Source organism: Glycine soja, chromosome 8, assembly GCF_004193775.1.
Source record: "Glycine soja cultivar W05 chromosome 8, ASM419377v2, whole genome shotgun sequence".
Classification (NCBI taxonomy): Eukaryota; Viridiplantae; Streptophyta; class Magnoliopsida; order Fabales; family Fabaceae; genus Glycine; species Glycine soja.
This window is the reverse complement of record NC_041009.1, coordinates 5,475,194-5,499,484: the sequence shown is the minus strand read 5'-3', so window position 1 is coordinate 5,499,484 and position 24,291 is coordinate 5,475,194. Positions and strand designations below refer to the sequence as shown.

Genomic DNA, 24,291 nt, shown 5'->3' with positions numbered 1-24,291 from the left:
CTGCCCTTGGCCTAACAAAAAAAATCCAGTAGCTATCAAAACATACTGGCCAGTGATGATCTCTTAATCAGGAAGCAGCTGACAGACAAAAACAGTGTGACTAATCAAATTAAAAAATAAATAAACAAGTCAAATTAACTGCTTATTATGGAGACATAATTAAGTTTAATTAATTTAAAATTCATATAATACGAATTGGACTTGTGAGCAACTGAGCAAGCAAGTGGAAAAGTGCGATCAGTTTAATTGGTGTTTTAGCTGTCATTTCGCAACTTGCTTAATTAAGCTTGACTCTATTTTCAAATACAGCTTCTTCCATGTTGATGGGTCATTGACACTCAATTTCCTTTCAATTATGAAGCTACCAGAGTATGTTGTAGGGATATTCGAGGTTTGATTTTTCAAGAAAAAGTCATCTGAATTAAATTTAAAAGATATATATAATTTGGTTCAGTATGATTTTTATATTTTTTATTAAAATATTAGTTTTATTAAAACTTATATATATATTTACTTTTATAAATTAAATCATATTAAAAAATACTAAAAACAAACTACAAAACTTATTAATAGGTTAAATATTCTATAATAAAAATGTTTTAAATCAAATATATATATCTTTAAAAAGTTATCTAAAAAATAACATATTAAATAAATTTCATATACTAACACTATGATATTCAAATTATATACATATAATACTAAAATAACATAATTGTTATAGTTTTGTTTAGTATCAAAAACACAAAGTTGAAATCTAATCAAAATAATTAGTTTAAAAAAATCATTTAAAAAAATTAAAGAAAAAAAAAATTAATTTGATTTTTAGATTATTTTAGCTGTTTTTTATTTTCATTTTGAATGGATTTGAATTTAAATATGCTTTAATATTACACCATTCAATCATCCACGTAACCGAATCATTAATGGAATAGACTTGTACCCTTCCTCCTAAATTTCCCTCTTTTTAACTATAAAAAGTAGTTCAAATAAACTTAATCAAGTTAACAATGTTGATTAATTTGAAAAAAATGAAGAATGAAAATATTAAATGATAAATAAAACATATAAATATTAAAAATTTAATAAATTGTTTTTATTTTTAGTTTTTGTAAAGTAGCTTTGGGTACATGTTAAATTGACATCCAAAAAATGTGATGTCGGTCGTCGTAGGGGTGACTAAGCATTTAGGGTCTCAAATCTAAATTATTGGCTTACTGTTTGTGTGCATCTTCAATTTTTGCAACTGTTGTTATGATGTATGTTTCGCTCATTGCATAGCACTGCATAGTGCTTAGCGCTTACTACTTACTACACATACTGCACACCTTTAAAAAAATAGTGAGTAATGTATATATTATTTTGGATTAAACGTGTTTTTAATTTCATTTACTTTTTTGTAAAAATAACTCGTCTTAGACATATACTTTTCCTTCGTTTTATTTGTAAGCATTGGGTTCCCCAATCTTTTTGTTATGTTTTGTTTTTTTTGTTTAAATATCTTTTTTTATATAGGAAAGAAAGGTGCGCTTAAATGTTATTTTCATTTTTTTAAATTAATATTTTTTTACTTTTGTCTTTATTTGTTTTGTTTTTCATTCTTAAAATATTTTATATAATATTTTTTTTACTTTTAAAATATTTTTTTTACTATTCAAAGCACTATCTAAAGTGCTTAGAGGACAAAAAATAAAATAAATACATTTTACAAAGACTAAAATGAAAAAAAAAATTACATAAAAAAAAACACTAAATTACAAGGAAAAAAATATATTTAATCTTATTTTTTGGAACGAATTCTTTGATATAGGGTAGATAATCAATTGGTTTTGAGGTGTCAATATAGTTAGTATGTTATGATCCATTGTGATGTTTTCATATCAATGTTTATCGGAAAAAGAAAAGTCATATACTTTTCATTATTTGTTAATTTTTTTTTGTCGGTCATCAGCATTATTACTAAGTATAGTAATAATGTGATAGTCATAAGTTGAAACGAAAGTCACCTACGCTATCATAGTATTATGTGATCGTCATGTGCAAGGTTTTAAATATCGGTCACAGTTGCATTGCAATTTCATCATGTTTGTGGATATTGCAGCAAAATCACGAACAAATGCAACCAATGGGGTCCCAATTGCAATTGTGAACATTTAAAAATTTTGATGATGCTATTCAAATCAGAGTGTAGACTGATATTTAAAATCTAGCTTAGCCATGTGTAATATTTTTGTATAAATTATTTTTAATCTCTCATCTTTTTACAAAATTTACTTTTTGTCATATAACATTTTTTTCCTATCAATTTTAGTTCCTTAACTATTAGTCACATTCTTTTAATCATTCACATCAAGTATCATCGAGCTAAGCAATAATGTGATAATCACATTACCTGTCATCTCAACTAGTTTGATATAACATTTATGTAATAAAATTATTGATTTGAGATATTTTTAACGATTTTAAGGTGTTTCTACAAACTATTTAGCAATATAAAACCGTCAAATAAAAGGATGGGTGAAGGAGGTAAAGACAAAGTTGTGATGATGAAGTTTGGTTGCAATATTTTAGTGTGAGCATATTATTTTTGCTTTGAACACTTCCCAATTTCTGGTAGATATATAATTCTTTGGATAGGGTGAAGGAGGCAGGGACAAATATTTTAATAATAATTTAACTTTAATCTCGACCATTGATTTAAATTTTTAATAATAAATCTAAGGACGGTGGTCCACTCAGAGAACATTTAATGTACTTCTTCGATCACCTTAGGAATAGGCCAATTTCAGATGTTATCTTCTCTAAAAAAATCATACATTATAGAGGAGAGTTAAGTGGTTCTTTCCAAATCAACATGAATGAGATTATATTCAATATGATTTCCAAATACTAGGCGTTTAAAAAAAAAAATCCCTAATTATCTTTGATTTAAAAAGCACTTGATTATTTTCTTACAACTTAAAATAATTAGGGATTGATTCGCTGCTCTTCTGAATTGAACAAAGAAAAAAGGAAGACAAAAAGAGAAAAAACAAGCCAAAATCGAAAGGTAGTAGAACAAGTCCTCAAAATTATGAACAAGATAAGCTTTTCTCTCAAGTTGTCTTGGCCTTACTACCACCACCACCTCAACAACTTCGTCCAATTGTGAAAAAAGTGGCCGAATATAAAGAATTGGACACTTGCAAGCTTGCAGTTGTATTGGTTAGGTGACGCCCAAAACTTTTTAACTTGTTTGACCCTTTTTTGCTGAGAATAGATGCCATGGTCCCCCCAAAACCAAAGTCTCAATTGGACACAATTTAAATGTGAATATCACCACGCATAGCAGATGAGAAGAAAGCCATAGGCTACGATAAATTGTACTTCAAAATGCCTGAAATTGTAAGACAGCTGGAGGTGCCCATTTCCTGCATTATTATAAGATTCACTTTGTTCTTTCAATTTAATTTGTTTTCTTTCCCCCTTAAGGTCACAATGGGTGTGCCAATTTGATGTTGGTGGGTTTCATTTTTATTAAATATTAAATGCCTCTCCCTCTCTTCCAATGATAGGAATGTACAATAATAATATTGCACGTATTGTAGACCCCCTTTCATAAATGCAAAGCCGTAGGTCATGAGTCACAATGCCCTAAAATAATGAGCTACACAAATCTGATCACTTTGCACGCCAGACCGCAACCAACCGGGCGATCAATTTAATGCACAACTATGATTTTGATTGGAAGGAAAAATAATGTCGATAAAATAAATGTAAAATGAAATTAAGCAAAATTTATATGTACAAATTGAAGAAAGAAGAGATATACTATAAAATCCAAAAATGAAACTAAACAGATAATCCAAGATGTCCCGGAAAAAATTCTTTTCCAAGGGAGCGTTTGTTTCACTAATTATTTTTTTATTCTCAGAAATATAAAGATAGAAAAAAAAATTATTCTTGTTATGAGATAATAAAATAACTATTATATGATATATAATACAATTTTTTAAAACACTCAAAACTAATATTCGTATGTTATATTTAAAGGAAAAAAATATTCTCGTAATAATTAAATGGCAACGAAATAAAGTTAACTCTTGAAAGTTATGGAAATCGGTGTTGGTGGTATAAATATCAACTCGGTAATATTGCCCGCTGGCATGCAATAATTATCGTATCACAATTAATAAATGAAGGCTACTATTTTCAAATTATGAAAGTGAAATGGACATATCCAACACAAGTGCCATCGGCAGTGAGGAGTGAACCTTGTCACTAATTCAATATCATCCAAGTCTCTCAGGATTCTAAACTGAGATTTCTCACATATATTGTGAGGTAACTTTTTGCGCAGATAAATTTGTTGTTTATGGTGTTATCATTAATGGTTTAGTTTGGTGAGATTTTCTTCTTCTTCTTTTTTTATTCCGGAAGAATTTTTTAGAAATAAATATAATTATTCTTATTTTAGACTCTGATGATTGTACTTAGGTTTTGATTGATTATCTTTATTTTTTTATCTTTAATATAGTGGAGTGTGTTGTTTTAGTTGTTTGAGTTCAGTGTCAATTAATCCAATTGAGATTGTACTTCTCAATTTATCGTAGCATAATTCTGGATTTTGATAATTAAAAAAAAAGTATGAGTTTAGTGATTAGGCATTCACCTGTTTGATAATCTACCGTTTGATTTATATGTTTGTTTTCTCTTTTTTGGACGAGTAAAGAGAACCTTATAACAATCAAATTTTCTACTCAATGTTTGCTACTTAACGTCTGTACTTCTCAGAACTTGTGTTTTAAAGTTTTTTTATGTATAAATTTATGTTAAAAATGTTTGTTTTTCATTATATTTGGAAGCAAAAAAAAAAAAAAACTGTCATGGTGGGAGTAGGTTTTCAGACCCTGATGAGATATGTATAGGGTTAGGTTCCAATTTTCTATTTGGGAAAAAATTGAGGCAATTATGGAGAAGTAGGGTTAAGGAGGCTGAATATTCCACCCCAATAATTTGGAATTACCTAATTGAGAGAGATATTCTCAAGTTATCTATATCAAATAATTTGATTTTTCTTTAAGAAATAAAATTAATTGTTAGTACCATATAGTATTATATCATTAATAGAAACTCACAAAATCTATATAAATTTATATTTTGACTCACAAAATTTATATTAACGATTCAATAAAAATGGGAGCAAGTCTAATAAGAAGCTTTTAGTAAATGATTTCTTTTTTAGTGATTATTCAATATAAAAGAAATTCCACTCGATCTGTAAGGATGTTATTAAGAATTTAAGATTTGGGTCTCAATACAAGTGATTTAATGTAATTAATTTGAACGTACTATTATGAAACAATTCTTTACTCAAATATTTACACACTTTTTTTACAGCAAATATTTACTCACTTATAGCCCAACTATATTGTTTTCACCACACAGTAAAATTGCAATTGAATTCAAAATTCTAATTTTATATTTAATTCTCTACATAGCCCAAGGCATAAGACTTTTAATTCTTAATCAACACTAAATCTGTCAAAATTAAATATCAAACCTAAATTCAATTTCATTATCATAAATTATATATTGACATGCAATTTGATGATAACCATTTTTTATATTTACATTATATTAGACTTAAATTCTTATATATAAAAATAACTAAAAAGACAAGACATGCAAGAGCTATATATTTTTTCACAAAAAATTATCGATTCAACATATCTTTTCAAATAATAATAATAATAATAATAATAATAATAATGATGATGATAATAATAATAATAATTTATATAAAAGAATTCATGTATTTATTTTATAAGAAAAGAAACCCTACAATAACAAAAAAAACTATATGCTTTATCATTTTAATATATTTGTTACTAATAATAGATGACTATTTCAATTTCACTGATGAATTATATTTTCTTACTTCTTTTACTTATTTTTTTTTCTTTATTTTGTCTTTATTCTTTTATTCTTTTTAATCAGAAATAATTTTCCTATAAACTCATCCTTTCATCCTTTGAATATTAAATTTGCCTGTTAATTGTATAGTTGTTTGCAGTCAACTTGATCCTCAACATAATTTGTAGACTTGAGCATGCTTTATATATCAACTATATGTAAGAAATTATCTTACCCCTTCACTTGAGGAATTTGCTACAATACTGATTTATATTTTTCAACCTCCCTTTTCTATAACAAATGAATAAAAATTTTTTTTTTTTCAATTTTTAATGTTGCAGGACCCAATTTTGTTTATTGTGATTTCATGCAATTTCAGGCATCACATCTAATCATATACAATTTTTTATTTTTATCTTTTAATTTATTGTCACTTTCTTCTTAATTTATATTTGGGTTTTTTGTTTAGCCTTTGGATGTTAAATATTTTTACACGGTATGATACAATTGTTTTTAATTATTTATATATCAATTTTAATTTTTTATAGTATTTTATGTACATTTTAGGTTTATCACAACTCCATAATTTTAAAAAGGTTGCTTAAGCAATTGAATAGAAATCAAATTCGAAGGAATTTATAAGATTTTGGGGTAACTTTGATTTTTAAGAAATTCATTTATTTATTTTATTTTATTTCTCTCTCAATCTTACCTTTTTTCTCTTATTTTTTAATTTCCATTTTATATTATTCTCTCAATCTTATTCTTCTTGTTAATCCACCACAAAACCCCCTTGCATACATAATTCATTTCAAATATATTGTCAACCTTCTATTTATCTTTTTATATTCTTTATTAATTTCTTTTTTGCATTAATTTAAGAAATCTTTCTTTCTTTTTAATAGTTGATATAAAATATGGATAATTTAAATACTCAAAAATCAAGAGAACAAACAACAAAGAAAAACATGGAAAAAAATACAAGAAATAGAAGATGAAGAATGACCATGGAACAAAGATAAATGAATTATAAAAAAGATAAACAAGTTATAGAGAAAGAAGAAACAACACATTTAACATGATTTTATATTTTTTGTTAGTTTCATGTATTCATTTTAAGTGTACTCTATGTATTAATGATTAATCATATGTAAAAAAAAAAAAATAGCACTCCATATTTTTTACTTTAATTCAAATAAATGATTTTTTATACAATTTTTAAATAATTATTTAATTGATTTACGTTTAAATTTAAAAAATAGTTAATTGTAATTTTAGTGGATGCAATCTTATCGCATCTTCATAGTTTGATCTTATAATTTTATTTATTGAAAGTTTAAAATAATTGTATCACTAAAAAGAAAATACTGGATGCAATGAAAAATAAAATGGAATAACACAAAAGTAATTTACAATTTCACAGGTTTATTTCCTTTTTTATAATAAAATTCAATTTTTTCTCAAAAAATTAGAAGATGATTCAATCAGGTAACAATAACACCACTCTCCCCTCTTCTAAGTTTTGTTACACCTCTAACACTTTTTTCTTCATAACAAGTTAATAACTTTCAATTTATTGTTCTCTCTCCTATAGCCTTCTTTCTCTTCATTTGTTAACACATTAACTCTTATTGGTACCTAACCTAAAACTGACTTTAAGTTTACATATAATTGAATTTAACGTGATTATATATTAATAATTTATTAACTTGACTAAATTAAAGTGAATCATAAACTTTTCACATTAAATTAAAAAAAGAAAAACCTTCAATCAATTATACATATAGTCAATTTTATATGTTTTAAATCAACAAAGGAACATGTAGAAAAATTAAAACCAAATTAACTAATTTGTAGGCTTGCTTTTTTATACTTTTTATTATTTTCTAAAAAAAAACAAAACTGAATTTCATTGAAAAATAAGTAATATTTTTTAAATTAGTCATGTATTATGTATTCAATATAATGAATTTTAAAAGACTAACATATTACATTAGCCATGTGTTTGGATGGAGAATTTCTTTAAATTTGTTATCCAAACATAAAATTTAAAATAATAGATATTTAATATCTTGTTTAAAATGAATTACCCTCTTTACATACTATTGCAACACACATTAATGCACAATATGATAAATTGAAAAAAAATTAAAACAAAAAAGGTGATAACAAAATAAAAATACGGACACATAAGTGTGATAATGCTTAAGTTTTCACTAGTAATAAAAAAAATATTTTTATTAAGTATACACGTTTTTATGTTTTGTCAGTTTTTAAATTTATATTATTTTTCTTCTAATAACTATTATTCTTATGTTAGTTTTTTTATTTTAATTATTTTTAGTTAAAATAAGTAAAGAGACATGAAGTACCTCTCTTCACTAATAATAATGTTGTTGTATGTTCGCAATAGTTATCTGAGTGTTTAATTAAAAAACCATTTAACATATAGTGAATTTAAAAATCAATATTTCTATTCTACACTTAACAAAATTATTTAAAAGCTAGTTAAGAATATTAAGACTACTGATTATGATAATAAATAAAGAGATTCAGATCACTTGATATCTACGTCACAACTTAAATGGGACTTGGACATGATAACTGTGCCATTCATGCACTTATTTTTTGTTAAATGAACCTGTCCAGTTGGAGCAGACATTTTGTGGCTGAGTATCAGTACTAAGTCTGGCAAGGCAATGACGCGTAGATGTGGCTGAGTATTAGTACTAAGTCTGGCAAGACATTTTGTGGCTTATCCAGTGCTGTGGTGTTCAAATGGGTCCTAATTGGTTCATTGCAAAAGAAAATTAATTAAATTGTTATTCTCATCATTATCTTTTTAACTAGGATGCATTTAGGATTTTATATTTGACGTTCAGCTAATTTTCTTTTATAGTATAAGTGTGTAACAAAAGTTGAACAGTACTGAATCGACTTATGTTAGTGGTAAAATAATATCTTTAATTACAACTTCATTAGTAAATAAAAAATCGAACACAAAATTCTGATTAAAAACTTAAATTTGGAATCGCTTGGGTGAACAGTTTCTTTATACTATTCTCTATTCTATTCAATGGTTTCAACTTTGAAGCAAACCCAAACCTTTGTCTCCGTGTGCTGCCGACGACGTGTTTTCTTTATTTGGCTACTCAGTAACGCAACACGTGACCCTTTTCCTTCTGTTTCACTCTCCACTTGCTCTCCTTTTTATCCACACAAACTAGCTAGCTGCTACTATTTCTTTCTTTCGTGTCCCTTTTACCTTTTTCTTCGGGAAACTTGTTCTTATTCTCTCTTTTACTTACAACATGATAATTGATAGAGGCTAAGAAAAGAAAAAGTGGAGACTTGACTTCAAATTCAAATCCCCTTCTTCACCTTCCTTTTTTCCAAGGATGTGAAATTTTTAATTAAGAGCAGTGCTTACTAGTATACTACTAATGAAGCATCCACCTTATTAGCCTCCTTAGCTTTCGTGCTAGCTGTTGTTTGCTTTAAAATCGGGTCTTATATATGTGTCAGTCTCAAAAACCATGGAGCTCAAAGAAACCAACTTAAATTCTCTTCTTTTTTTGGCTAAACTTAAGATATGTTAAAGACGGTAGTGTAATATTAATTTTTATATTAACATCCATTTAAAGAACTCACATCGTTTAATATATGTTTTAATTTTTTATATACGGAAACCTAAAAATTGAACTTTTGATCATGTAATTAAGAAGCAAAATTATTTTTCAACTATAATACACTATGATCAACTTAAATTTCCTTAGAATCAACCTATATCTACATCTAGTGTCCTATAAATATGCATTCAATATGAAATTATTTTGAAGCAGCACTACTTAAAATACTAAGAGTATACAATATTTATTAACACATTGGGGTATGTAGCTTTTTCCTATTATGTGTGATACACTTAGATACTTTATTTCCATCCTCAAAATTTCCTTCGTGTCATCGTCATCTCCTCGCATGCATTAAATTTTCTTGCTTCATGCAGTGCAGATTGTGATGGAATTTTTGTTTTGTTTCATTCAATTCTAACAACAACAGGCCATCACAAAACTTTTAATATCCATTTATTTCCTTGTGACATGCGTGGGCAAATTCATGGAGCCGGCACCGTCCCACACATGTTCTTCGAAGTTTGCAAAACGTTAGAAGAAAAAAAGTAAAGAGAGGAAAAAAGAAAAGGAAAGTGTCGTTGAAGAAAAGAAAAAGGCAACCCAAATCTAATCAAAGGGAAAAAAAAAGATGGAAGAAGAGGGTGCTAGAGAAAAGATCAAAATGAAAATCTCATTTTTTTTTAAATTTTTTTTTGTGGTGGGAGGACCACCCACCATGCTCAATATCACTATTAGTTTGGAGCTACTTTGCCAAACATGACTATAATTCAATACGCTGACCTATTTAGGATCTTCGAATCAGCTTCCTTCTGGCCCCCCACGACCTACCCCTAACTCCCTAAGCTCACAGTCTAACCCACGGGCATGGTTTTGAAAGTTGAGATAACCTCGGGAAGCTATTATTAATTTTATTATTATTTGAATTTGATTATTAAGTTTTGTTTAAGAAAGAAAATGGAAAGCAAAGAAATTAAGAAGAAAGAATGTAAAAGAAAAAAAAAAATAGAAAGTGAAACAATTTGGTAGACTACAAGTATTTGATAAAAATGAACATGAAAGGAAAGACATATAAATACAAATGACATAAATATTCATAATAAAAAAGAATTATCTTTGGTTTTAATTATAAGATTTTTTTAAAAATTATTTATTTATTTTTATAAAATTATTTTTAAGTTATTTCATGTGTTAATTATTTTTTGAATAAAATATTGTTAATTATTTTAAGATAAATGTTATACTTAATTCTCTTATCTCTTTTTTTAAGTGTAAAATAATAAGAACAAAGTTTATATATTAATAATATACAGTAATTTTATAATATTTTTTACGAAAAAGTAATTTTATAATTTTATATTGTCATCTAAACAAAAATATATGTATATGATAAATTTATTTATTTTTATAATTATTTTAAAAATTATAGTAACAATAATTTCTTTATTAATTGAAAATATAAAAAATTATACTTTATTTGGTCTTTATCATAAGGTTTAATTAATTAATTCATTAGAATTAAAAAATAATTAATTTAATTAAAATTGTTAAATTTGTGTTAAAATAATATATTTTTCAAAACTATTCCTACAAACAAAATTAATAAACATTAATATGTTATGTTTCTTTTATTATGATGTCATTTTAAAATAAACTATAACTAAAAATATTTAATAAAATAATAATTATTAAAAGAAATATTTTAAATTAAGCTTTATACAAATATTAAGCACACTTTTAATTTAAATCTTATTATAAAAAAAATTTAAAATCACATTATAGATTTATAGTGGTATGCTATGCATGCAATATTTATTTTTTATGATAATAATAGCAATTAATTTTTTTTATTTAATGTATTTGGTAAGAACGGACAAACAGCTTCAGCCTTCATGCGCGCCTATGTTAAATTTTACTGAAACACTCTTCCTCGAACTCTGCATATGATGTCAATTTCATCAACCCCGATGCAGACTGCATCATACTGGAACCCATTCCAATTATATGGCTCCTATCTCACCGTTTATTCATATCCTAAGGTTGATATTGCGTGTAAAATTCCCCATGGGACCCACGTACTCAGGTTCAAATTTGCGCTGAAATGCATGCTAAAGCATTCTCGGGATTGAGAAATCAATTTTAGAGTAAGGTCAAATCAGTAATCGCAATAAATAATTTTAAACTTTCTTATAATAGTACGAGTATTTTATTTTAGAAATATTCATAAGGTAAAAGTAAATAATTTAAATAGTATTTTTAATGACACTAAATATAAATGAGAGATAACTTATAATTAATAAATGTATACTATATTATTGATAAAACAATAGTTACATTCACTTGTGTTAAGAAAAACATACTAGTATTTTATCTTTATGGTAAAGAACTAAAGAAAGTGTAAGAAATATCAAATAGTTTTGTGTGATTTAAAATATTTAAATACAGTCACTTTTTTTTTATATATAAAAGTATCTACAGAAAGAAACTATTTTTTGTAAGTTCCTTGTTCCATTCGGATTTAAATTTGACATATACTATATTTGTTGTTATCTTTAGAAATCTTTTATAAAAAGTTGTGGTTGTCTTTTTTATTATATTCGATTTAAGTTTCTCTTTAATAAGTTCTTACTTTGACAACTTTTTATTAAAACAACCTTAAATAAAAAAAATATATTAATAATTAAATAATTCTAAAAAATGCACAAATTATTATACATTTAATAACGTTACCTAAAGTTTTTGATTAGTAGGGTAAAAATGGCCAAAAGCATGATTAAAAAAGAAAAACCGGTAGACCGCGGCGTCATCCGGTTCAAAGTTCAAACGTTGACAGGCTGGCACGAGAAGGCCCAATGAAAAAGCTCCACGTGGAGGCTCAAGATGTTGACACATCCTTGGCCACAGCTGTCCCCCCTGACCAGGTATATAAATAGCCGTTTCCATCGTTCTCTCCACTCGTGTCTATCGTCAAACTTGAGTTCAAACACTCTCATCTTCTTATTCTTCTGCTTTCACTCTCTGACTCAATCGTTCTAATCCACAAAAAATGACCTTAAATTACAACATTGCCCTCGCCTTCTCTGCGGTGCTCACGCTGCTCCTCTTTCCCCTACTGACCGTAGGGGAGCTCGTGGAGGAGCAGCCACTAGTCCTCAAGTACCACAACGGCCAGCTCCTGAAGGGCCGCATCACCGTCAATCTCATCTGGTACGGCACCTTCACCCCGATCCAACGGTCCATAATCGTGGACTTCATAAACTCGTTAAGCAGCGCGCCAAACGCGCCTCTCCCCTCGACCGCCACGTGGTGGAAAACCACGGAGAAGTACAAGGTGGGAGGAGGATCCCCTGCGCTCGTCGTAGGGATGCAGTTCCTACACCCGGCTTACACGCTAGGGAAAAATCTCAAAGGAAGAGATCTCCTCGCACTCGCGTCAAAGTTCAACGAGATTAACTCGATAACGGTGGTTTTAACGGCGAAGGACGTTGCCGTTGAGGGCTTCTGCATGAGCCGCTGTGGGACCCACGGCTCTACCCGGAACGTTAAAAGTAATGCCCGAACCGCATATATCTGGGTTGGAAACTCCGAAACACAGTGCCCCGGGCAATGCGCGTGGCCATTCCACCAACCGATTTACGGGCCCCAGACGCCGCCGTTAGTTTCTCCTAACGGCGACGCCGGGGTTGACGGAATGGTTATTAACTTGGCCACGCTTCTCGCTGGCACAGTTACCAACCCTTTCAACAACGGTTACTTCCAGGGTCCCCCAACGGCGCCGTTAGAGGCCGTTTCGGCTTGCACTGGTGTTTTCGGAAGTGGGTCGTACCCGGGTTATCCGGGTCGGGTTCTCGTGGATAAGGCAACCGGGGCGAGTTACAATGCGCATGGTGCGAATGGAAGGAGGTATCTCGTGCCAGCGATGTGGGACCCGCAGACTTCGACATGCAAGACCCTCGTCTGAAGACTGCCACGTGGCGAGGTTGTGTAATGGTTGTAGATATTGGTCGATGGGAACGGAAGCAGGGAATGGATAATAGAGGTGGTGATGGATTTGGTTCGGACTTCGGAGTGTTTCTAAATTTTCTATATTCTGTAAGCCTGCTTTTGTCGTTTAGTGTGACGTGTAAGACGTGTAAATTCTCTTTTGCTAAAGACTATAGAGGAAGAAGAACTGGGATGTTGTATAAATAATAAATTATGAAAAACGAGGAATAAGATTTTAAAAAAAGGGATATCATGAATGTGATATATTTTTATTTTAAACTGTGGTGTGAAGTTAGGTCTTTGATTAAAATTTATAATAGCTTTGTTTTTATGTAATTTTTAAGAATGGAATAGTGGGATTTTTATGAATGAATTATTATTGTGTTTGGGTAAAGTAAAGTAAGGTGGTGGTGGTTGAGGAATGAAGCGGTGTTGGATTAATATGGTTGGTCCTTTTGTTTGTTTATGGTAATTGAGAATAAAGATGGTGATTTTTTTTTTTCTTGTGGTGTTGGAGGGCTAGGAGACCATTATGGCGAGGTATCTATCGGTAATGATGATTTTGGCTGGGGTGGTGTAGTGAACGAATTTCACTAGCTAGGCGTAAAAGGCTATGGGGGTGTCGTTGTTTAGACGGTTTTGGTGGGTCCTTTTTTTCTCTGCAATTATATTTCAGATAAGCTTTGTGATTGTGAATGTGAAGATTGGGGTGAGTGAGGTAGCTTTTGCTATTATTTTGTTAACAAAAAGGTGAAAGATTGGTGGTCTAATACGTAGAAAGGAGATAATGGCAAGGCCTTAAGCAGAACACCCTGATGGGTGGTGTTACATATGTCTCTTTCTGTTTCCCGTCCATGCCAAGCAATTTCTATTCAAGAAAAGTGAGAGTATCTTAAAATATGAAAATTTTATAATTATGAAGTTTTAAATATATAATTTGAGAATTGGGCGTTTAATACTTTATACAGGTTAGTGGTTTATTTGATTTTACCCTCTCTGGAATCTATTATAAATCATTACTATAACTTGGGACTGGTCTATGCCTATAGATAACGTATTTTCTTGAGTAGGTTCTTTCACATTTTTGAATGTTTTTGTGAGAAAGTTGGCCAAGTTGGTCATTGCTGTTTTATGCATGTGAAGGAAATTAATAGAATGAATACCTATAATCTGATACACTCTCTTTGTTAGTTGACTGTCTTTAAGAAGGCTCAAGCTAGATACCACAATCTAATGTGTAAATGTAAGTTTTTCTAAGATTCAGTGTAGAGAGTCACAGTATTAGCCTATTAGGTCCCTCCAAGGAATTGAAATTTCAATATAGCATTAAGCCTCAGATCACAACCAGTTCCTACACATTTTTATTAGCAGGAAATAGTATATCCAAACATCTAAGCAAAAAACTCCGTTAATGGTAGAGGACATAATTGATTAACGATAAGTATCATTCTCTTTTTATGTTTTATCCATAACTTAAGCAAACAGAAGTGGACAATTCTGTAGTCTTTCATTACAATAACAACTCATATCAAAATAATATAAAATTTTAAAATTATAATAATATGAAAATATTTTTTTAATAAATAAATTTTTACATAAGTAAAAATATTATTCTCAAAATATGAGTATCTAAACTAAATGAATACTAAAAATATAATATAAGTGATCACATCTAGCATCTTATTCTGAAATATTAATTAAGCTCAAATAAATGTAACTAAGAAAATTATGTGTTGAAGTCTCCTCAAACTTAAACAATTTTTTTCTCTTGTTCTGAAAATAACATTTATAATGAGATGATAATATTAATGAATAAAGAATTAATAAGAGTTCACAAATAGTGTTATTTTCAGTCAAGTGATAATATGGAAAATCAATCATGATATCCGCAATAAATTTAATATAAGATTATATATGTATATATTTACACACCAATAAAAAAATCATATTAAACAATCACAATTCATGAAATTCTAAATGAATAAAATATTTAAATAAATATGCATAATTTAGTGATTCTTAGAATCAAAAGATTCAATTCTTTGATTCTCAAAACTAATATAGATTTCATATTTTTTAAAGGGTCTATGAACTCATATTTCATACAATAACATCTCACTATCTTATCCATCATAGATAAAGGTATCAAAAATCTTTTTCCCATCCTAAATGGGATATCTATAGATAAATATCATTCTCATCCCAGATGAAAATATCTAACATTATAATCTTATGATAAAATGTACATTATCGTCTATTTCCAATGGTGATTCTGAGACAAAAGACTCAATTCTTTGGTTCTCAAAATCAATGTAAATTTCATATTCTTTAAAAGATTTATGAACTCATATTTTATGTAACGATATCACACTGTCTTCTCCGTTATAGATAAAATATCTAACATCTCTTTCTCATTCTAAATGGGTATCTATAAAAATTTGTGCTCTTTGATATTTGTCTTCTCCTTTTCAATTGCGTTGAAAGATTTTTTTTTTTCTTTTTTTCTCTCAATCCTTAAACAATTCATTGATACCAAGAGAAACTGTTTATATGTGTAATCCTAAGATAACAAATTATTTACCCTTATATAAATATGTAATATGAAATTTATTTAACTGATTTTTCTTTATCTATTATTCCTATTATCTTTAATTATAATTATCTTTAACCAATCCAGTGTATTATTATACTAACATCTTTTTAAAATAAAAATAAAAATGAATATTTTTTAAAAAATAATTTAATCTATCTTTTTTCTTACTATAAAATATATTTAGATATTCTTATCTAAATAATTATTAGATTATTTTTTGGATGTTATATTTTCCATATCAGTAAAGCATTTTATGGTAAATTGACATTTATTCAGGGGATGGGAAAATTTATTGGGAAGTTACACTTGAAAAGCAGTTATGATAGCCAAATGAAATAAGAATATGTTTAAAAATTCGTTAGAAAATTATGTTTAAAAAGCAGTCATTATAGTCACAGCATTTTCAGTTGGAAACCAAACATGTAATAACTCTTTGCAAGAAACTGTTGCAGTGGTTACCTTAGGATATTGTGTCTTCATGAGTGAAAATATTATTTCATGGAAAAGTAAATAGTAGATTGTTGCCAAATTTAGTACAAAAGTTGAGTATGAAGCAGGACTGAGAAACGCAAATGACCTCTTTTGACTAAACATATACTATATACCATGTAGTTTTGCATAATTGTAACATTTAGGATGTGTTTTTTTAGAGAAAGAAAGTGAAAAATGTGAGAAATGAACACTAATGTCAAATGCAGGTTTTTATATTTCAATTTAATTAAAAACTTTCATTTTAATTTATTTATTTTTAAACTGAACTAATTTTATTTTTTATTCTTTAAATATGTTTTTTTAATCCAAGAAAATAAGCTCATATGATTAGAATAGTTTTTTAACAACTGTTATCCAAAAAAAAATACAATTATTTTCAAAAGTAATATTTCTTTTAGAACTTATTTATTTAAGGGGTTTTCATATATGAATCACCTCCAAATCTGAATTGATTAAACTAATTCAAACAGTTTACATGGGATATTTTTTATGTTTGGGTTAAATTCGACCAAATCCAACCCATTTGGATTCACTAATGTATAAACTCATTAATTTATATTTATTATTATTATTATTATTATTATTATGTAGATTTAAATTAAAAATTTATTATTATTATTATTATTTGAAAAATAATTTAATAAAAACAAATTATACATGAACGCTTACGTGATAAACATTTATTCAATAAGTGCTTAATCTAGTTATTTAGCAAAACATACCCTAAGTTGTTTTAGTTTTTCTGGCACTCATGATCTTGCTTGCTTTATCTCATCTTCTTTCCATACTTTTACTATTTAATAAGTAGTTTTTGAAATTTATTTTACACAATCGTTTTTTAAACCCAAAAAACAAAGACATACACACACTCTTGCCTGCCTTTCTTCGTTTTGGTTACTAGAAAAAATATATTGTTGAACCATGAATTTTGCCAGTAAGTTACGTAAAGTATCTCCAACTATCAATTAAATTAGAGTTATTTTACATAACTAATTAACTTTTTTTATGGGTCCTATTGTTTTTTTTAAGAGCTATATGGGTCCTATTATGTCATATCAACTTTAAAAGTATAACAATTTTCCACTTCAATAATGTAACTCATAAGAACTTAGTAGTTGGCCGGCTTGGGGCTTGGGATTGTTGGGCTTAGAGGAGTCTAGGTGCTGGACTTGCCGGGGTGAAGGAGTTGGGCTTTGGGTGAATATCACTGGGCCCTAGCAAGCTTGCACCACATATTCGTGGGTTATTGGAAGCAGTGTTATCAGACTTGAACTGATCCAGTTATGCCCTGGATCAAAACCTGTAACCTTGAAAAATATAGTTGCCATCATACCACTAAGCTATCATAACTATTTGATGAATAAATGCATAAATTAATATATATCATAAATGTATAATTTTTTTATTAATCATACCGAGTTATACAAGTCAATTAGTGACTTATGTGGTCGACTTTTGATCCAGTACCTCAATCGAATTAATGATTAATTTGAGTCTAATAACTATGATGGTCACAACAGAGAAAAGTTGGTGGGAATTGCTATCGACACTACCTAAATTATTATTGATAGTAGCACATCGTTATAAATTGCTCAGTTAACCTCCTCACCCATGTCCATATCTGCAACGCCTATCCCACCCACATAGAGAGTACACACAAGGGCGAATAAGGGAGGGGGAAGAGGGGTTGCAAATGAGGGTTACGATGTTGTCAGCGTCGCAAGAGATGTGGCAAACAAGGTGCAAAGGGAGGGGAATGAGTGATTGTAGTGAGGAGAGGAAGGAATGAGGATTTTCAACCAACAACAAAAATACAATTTCATTAAACAATGTATAACATAATCTTATTTTTGTTGCACATCTTGGTGTGAAAGAAATAAAAACAACAAGAAAAAATATAATTTCATTTTGTAAATTTCCAACTGTGTTCCATTACGTAAATGAGGGTGAAGAAAATAAAACATAATAAAAATATAATTTTATTGTTTTTTTAGCCCAATTTACTAATGAAAACATGTTTTCGTTGTGTTTCCATCTAAGGGATAATTTGGAAATACAACTAAAAGATACCCTCATAGGTAATGTCACTAGTAAAAGTGGTAGTACCAATATCAATATCCAACTAGGTGTATTATATTTTTGATCATATTTCTTTATATGTGTCTTTGGTTTCATATTTAAAAATTGATTCAATAAAATTAATTTTAGACAAATTTTCATATGTTTGATTTTAAGTTGGATAAGAGTTTAGAATTGATTAAGTCTATAATTGATTTTGGCTTTGAATTTTTTTTGTTGAGAGAATAACTTTTTTTTACTAAGTTATTTTTGACTTGATCTTATAATAAATACACCTAAACATAGATCATGCCATTTCAAAATTAATTTTGTAAATCAATTTTATTAATATTCATTTAAACACCAATTTTCATAAGCAATCGACAATTTCAACATATTTAAATAAAATTATCTAGAAACACTTTAAATAAATAAATAAAATAAATTTCTTCAAAGTGAAATTAATTTATGCATAAATTTATTTTTCTAAAAGATAATTTTTAATCTGAGTTAATTTTAGCTTTAAAAAATATTTGTTTTCTTTTCTTTTTTCTTTTAAGGTGTTTTAAGAGAAAATTTATTCATGTCCTTGTACAACTTTACTTTCGATTCTTAAATTTAAGAACTTGCAAAGCAAAGAGGAGCGAAGATGCTCTTAAGTCTTATCAGTCTTAAATTTTCTGTCAACAATTATGTCAGCTGTTATGTCAAATGTAACATTGAACCACAAATTTTGCGGGTACGTTATTTATTGGGTTCTAAATTTACGACCTACAATTACGTGTGGGCTCATATAAATTTTAAATGCTGGCATATATGACAGTTAATGCGTCCATAAGAACTAAACAGGCCCACATTCTTGTTCATACTTTTTTATTTTTTCCGTGGGATTGTATTATTTTCATTATGGTCATTTCATTTGGTTCCTTTATTTATTTATAATAGACTTAACTGTAAATTATGTCACCAAATTTTTATTATTTTACCAATTTTATCACTCCATTTTTTATTTTTTAAATTTTACCATCAAATTTTCATAATTTTTTGGATTTTACTACTTAATTTTTTTTTCACAAATTTTACCATTCAATTTTTTTATTTTTATATATTTTATCATTACATCGGTAACAAAACAACGTAAAATTTTTGTCATAATATGAAAAAATATGTCATTTTTCATTTGGGAAAGAAATCACAACATCAACACGCAATAGAAATAATAAACTCAAATAGTGTGTTTCCATAACCCGGAAAAAAAGTCATCCACACCCGTATAAACACACAAAAAACGTACTTGAAGAAGAGGGCAATATAGATTGTACAAAAAAAAACTATGGAGAGGAAGGATACTGCAATAATGGAGAGATATAGACAGCAAAAAAACCTTCAATGATCCATTGAAACACATAAAAGAATCACGAGCAGATTTTTTATGGCAAAAAAGTTGTCAGATTTTTTGATTTCATGGACTCCCCTTTTAACAAGTTCTATGAGAAAATTAAGGGCATAAGTGTCCAAATATTTAATTAAACAACCACGTGCAACGGAAATGACACATTTTTTTAATGGATTGAACTCTATAATGACGTAGGAAGTGCGAGTATAACCAATTTTCAAAAAATTAGGGAGTATTTCTCTAAGGTGAAAATAAGGAAGAAGCACGATAGTGATAAACGCTATTCTCGGGAGAAAGAGGAGTGTAATTTGTTCAATATTATTTAATCAAAATCATTTGTGGCAAATAAGTAAATGCTGGTAATTTGACACGTGGTGTACCTGCGTCACTTACCTAATAAGCTTGTGTTTTTTCATTACTTAAAGCGTTTTTTTTTTCCATTACTTCAAACGTTAAAAATTACCCACAGCTAAGATGGCTCTTCATTGCACTTTCGAACCTCTTCTGGTTGTGCTCTGCCTCATGGAAATGGGAAAGATTTTTAGATTTTCAAAGAGACACGTATTAGAAAAGAAGGCAGAATACGTAAGCAACAACAGTTACATCTATCTGTCTATCTATTTAGATCAAATAAAATGGTAAATTATGTATTCATCCTTTAAAATTTTTTTAATTCAATTTTAGTTTTTTCAAATTTTTTTTGACAGGTTTTAGTCTTCCTAATTTTAAAATACTCAATTTTTTATTCTCAATGTAACCCCAGTTTGCTGTATTATTTTTATTTCTAAAGTTAAGAAAAATTCAATAAGTCCTACAAATTTTAAGGATTTCATTTAAGTTTTTAGAAACTACAATGAAAAAAAATAAGTTAATTTTATAAACTTGAATGAAAACTTTAAAAAAATTCAAAAAGAGACTAAAATGACAATAAAATATAAACTCATAAACTAAATATTGATCATTTACTCTATTTTTTCTGAATTGTTGAACTACAAGGTTAATTTCGACATTAAATGAAAGTTCATATTATTATCATGCATGACTTGATGATTAATCCTGTCCTGAATTTCGCAAAATTTATCTTTGATTCCCGTCATGCTTTTTAAATGCTTGCTATGCACTCCAAACGAAAAAAATTAAAATCACACACACACAATAAACTTCATGAAACTGAAACTCTGACAATCACATACTTCTATCACAAGCACTTCAGATCGATTAATCTGTTTCCACAATAAACCAAACAAAGCCTTAACTTAACACTTTCTCTATTATATATTATTGAAAATTATAGATTTTAGCTGATCTTACTTTTTATTTATCATTCTCTCTTAATATAAAAAATGACACTCACTAAAATTTATAATTTGTTTTTTATAAATTTTAATCAAGAGTAAAGAAAGAATTAGAAAGAGAACGCTGCTAGATAGTGTTGATAAAGTTATAAATGCCAATAAAACTCATTATTTTACTCGTTGAGGTGATTTTTTGGGAAACAAACAAGAGAACGTGTGGTGTATGTGCTTCCTGTCATCGAATTAAAGCCACATGCTGCATTTTATATAGTACAATACAGATCCTTAAATGACTAGTCATTTTGTTAATTTATGTATTTACCATTTCAACTTACATATTGTCGATCGAACTTTAAATCCTTAAAAACATGTTGAACATATTTTTATTTTATTTTTCTTAAAACAAACAAAACATGAGAAGAAAATTTTGAACCGCACATGATAATTAAAATTCCTCACGCAGAATATCTCTCTCTGTATATATATATACAGTATTTGATTTGATTTCAGACAAATCCATTCAGAAGGCTAGTCTATACTGCACTTCCCTTGTTGCCGACCAATAACAATGGCGTCCCTTCTCTCATCTAATTCACCTGCTCTTAGTCATTATGAAATTAACCCTAGCTCAAGATTTGAGGCTACTACTTTGGAGATAGAAGAAACATGTAGTGCTCCAAAACCAAAAGGGACCAAAGGAGGAGAAACTTCAGGTAGTTGGAATAATAATGAGAGAGAAGAGATGGGTATGTGCTTGACATGGAAGGATGTATGGGTGACTGCTTCTGTGGGAAAGAATGAGATGAGCAAATCAATTCTTGAGGGTCTAACTGGTTATGCCAAGCCAGGGCAACTCTTGGCCATAATGGGTCCTTCTGGCTGTGGAAAATCTGCACTTCTTGATACCTTAGCAGGTATGCATATATCAAAGTGATGAAGCTTCTGAAACTTTATTGCATGATTTTTTTTGGAGGTTAATTACCTCACCTGTGAGAATTAATGTTTTCTCAATAACTTAAAAATAAAACTTCAATTTTTTTTTGAGAACTCAAAATGTTTGATATTTAATTTCTTGATTGAATAACAAGATGATCATTATAATATATATATCACCACGAGTCAAGGTTATCAGACTCGCGATTCTACATAGAATCATGGAGATTCCGTAAACTCGGCTCATAAAATCGAATCGTAAACTCGTAAGAATTTATTCAAATAAAAAAAATATTACCAATGATAGTTAAAGTTTTTGACTCAAATCATAAACTCGTAATGCTCAAGATCGAGTGAAACAAATGTTATTTTAAATGTTACCAATGACAGTTAAAGTCTTTGACTCTTTGTAGTTTGCAGTGTTACCATTCCTTCCCTTCTCTTCAGTACTCCCCCTTTCTTTCACTCTGTTGGTGTTCCTTCTTTTCTCTCTAATATTTTTTTAATTCCAATTCCTTATCTCTGTTTCAAAATTCAGATTCTCCCTTCTGTTTGTGTTCAGGTACTGTTAGCCCATATTTTTGATGAGCTAAAAATATGCTCTAAATTCGAATTTTGTTAGATACTGTTCGAATCGAAAAGACAAGAAGGTAGGCTTCGAACCATTGGGCGAGTCGAGCGGGCGTATGGTCGAGTCGAAGGCAATGCGGCAAGATTTCTGGACTTAGCGTAATTTTTGACAAAACTTCACAAAATCAGTTCGACTTCGAGCAATGTGGATAACCGTTCTAAGGAGCAGTTATATGCATGCAAGGTATACGTAGCAGGACACTTGGCATTAGGATAGTGTTCGACCGTTAGGGTAGTTTATTTTCGAATGTCTATATATAGCAGTTTTTTAGTCAGATTTCGAGGTCGCAAATCATTTTTACAAATCCTTATATACTCAAAGTACCCAGCGCAGAGAGAAACGAGTACGCAAGGAGAATGTATGTTTGTGAACCATTTTAAGTTTCTGTAAACTTTACATTTCAAATGCAATGCAATTTACGCTTCATTTTATAATTCCTGTCTTTTTAAATGGTTCATTCGATCGAATGAACTCGCGGATCCTTTAATTTCTGCATTTTACTTTTCTTTTGTCGAGTTACTTCCAGCATTTCGATCCTGTCAAACAATTTTACTTCCTGTAAGTCTCAAACCAGTAAATGTTTATTGCAATGATGAACATTAACGGCTTTACATCTAAAGCAAACACACAAATGACATGCTCCTGAGATTCACTAGTTGATCTCGCAAGCAATTAACTTAGACTAGCGATTGTTTACCAAATTTCAGCGTAAACAAATTGGCACGCCCAGTGGGACCGGTCAATTGTGTTTGGCTTTAAAATTATTATTAAAGTTTTGTTTAGAACAGTTGGTTTATTGCATTCTTAATTGTTTTGATCTTGTATGCATTTAAGAAGTGGGAAATCTGTTCCACACTTAACAGAATTCAAAACTCGTTCAAGGATGGCTAGACCACCCCCAAGTAATCGAAACAATGACCTTCCAAATATGGAGGGGCAACCAACGCAGACATCTGTCAGTAATGCCAATATAAATTCTGGCATAGGAGCAATTTCTGACCAAACTGTTGGCACGATAAGTTCGACCGCTTCGACGGTTATGAATCAGACAGGGGTAACTTCTCCCATGACCAACATGACGTTGGCAAGTTCGACCACGTCAGCGTCTGCTTTTGCCCCATGGAATAACCCTAGTTTAGGGAATCCCAGTGGAAGTCCCTTTCGACCGCCTCAAAACCCTCTATATGGCATGCCTACATCTTTGATGGCAGGGTTGCAAAACTCTCAACCAAATATAGAGAATCTTAATATGTCCTCTCCATCAGGATCCGTAGCGGGCAATCAAGGTAGGGTAATTCCTCAACATTTAACCAATACATCCGTTTTGTCACTCAGACAACAAATGGATGAAAGTAACCATGATATGGTTAACATGTTAACACAAC

The 24,291-nt window shown here is 29.3% G+C and overlaps 1 protein-coding gene and 1 pseudogene across 1 annotated transcript; both read left to right on the top strand.

Moving 5' to 3' along the window:
- Nucleotides 1-24,291, top strand: part of LOC114424754 — a 54,595-nt pseudogene that overhangs the window by 8,660 nt on the left and 21,644 nt on the right.
- LOC114421396 (protein EXORDIUM-like 2) lies at nucleotides 12,465-13,884 on the top strand. Its single transcript, XM_028387291.1, has one exon. The coding sequence runs from the start codon at nucleotides 12,571-12,573 to the stop codon at nucleotides 13,483-13,485; it is 915 nt and encodes a 304-aa protein (XP_028243092.1). The 5' UTR covers nucleotides 12,465-12,570; the 3' UTR covers nucleotides 13,486-13,884.

Bases quoted from the DNA above. Each gene is read 5' to 3' on its own strand.
- LOC114421396 (XM_028387291.1), top strand. From the start codon at position 12,571: ATGACCTTAAATTACAACATTGCCCTCGCCTTCTCTGCGGTGCTCACG.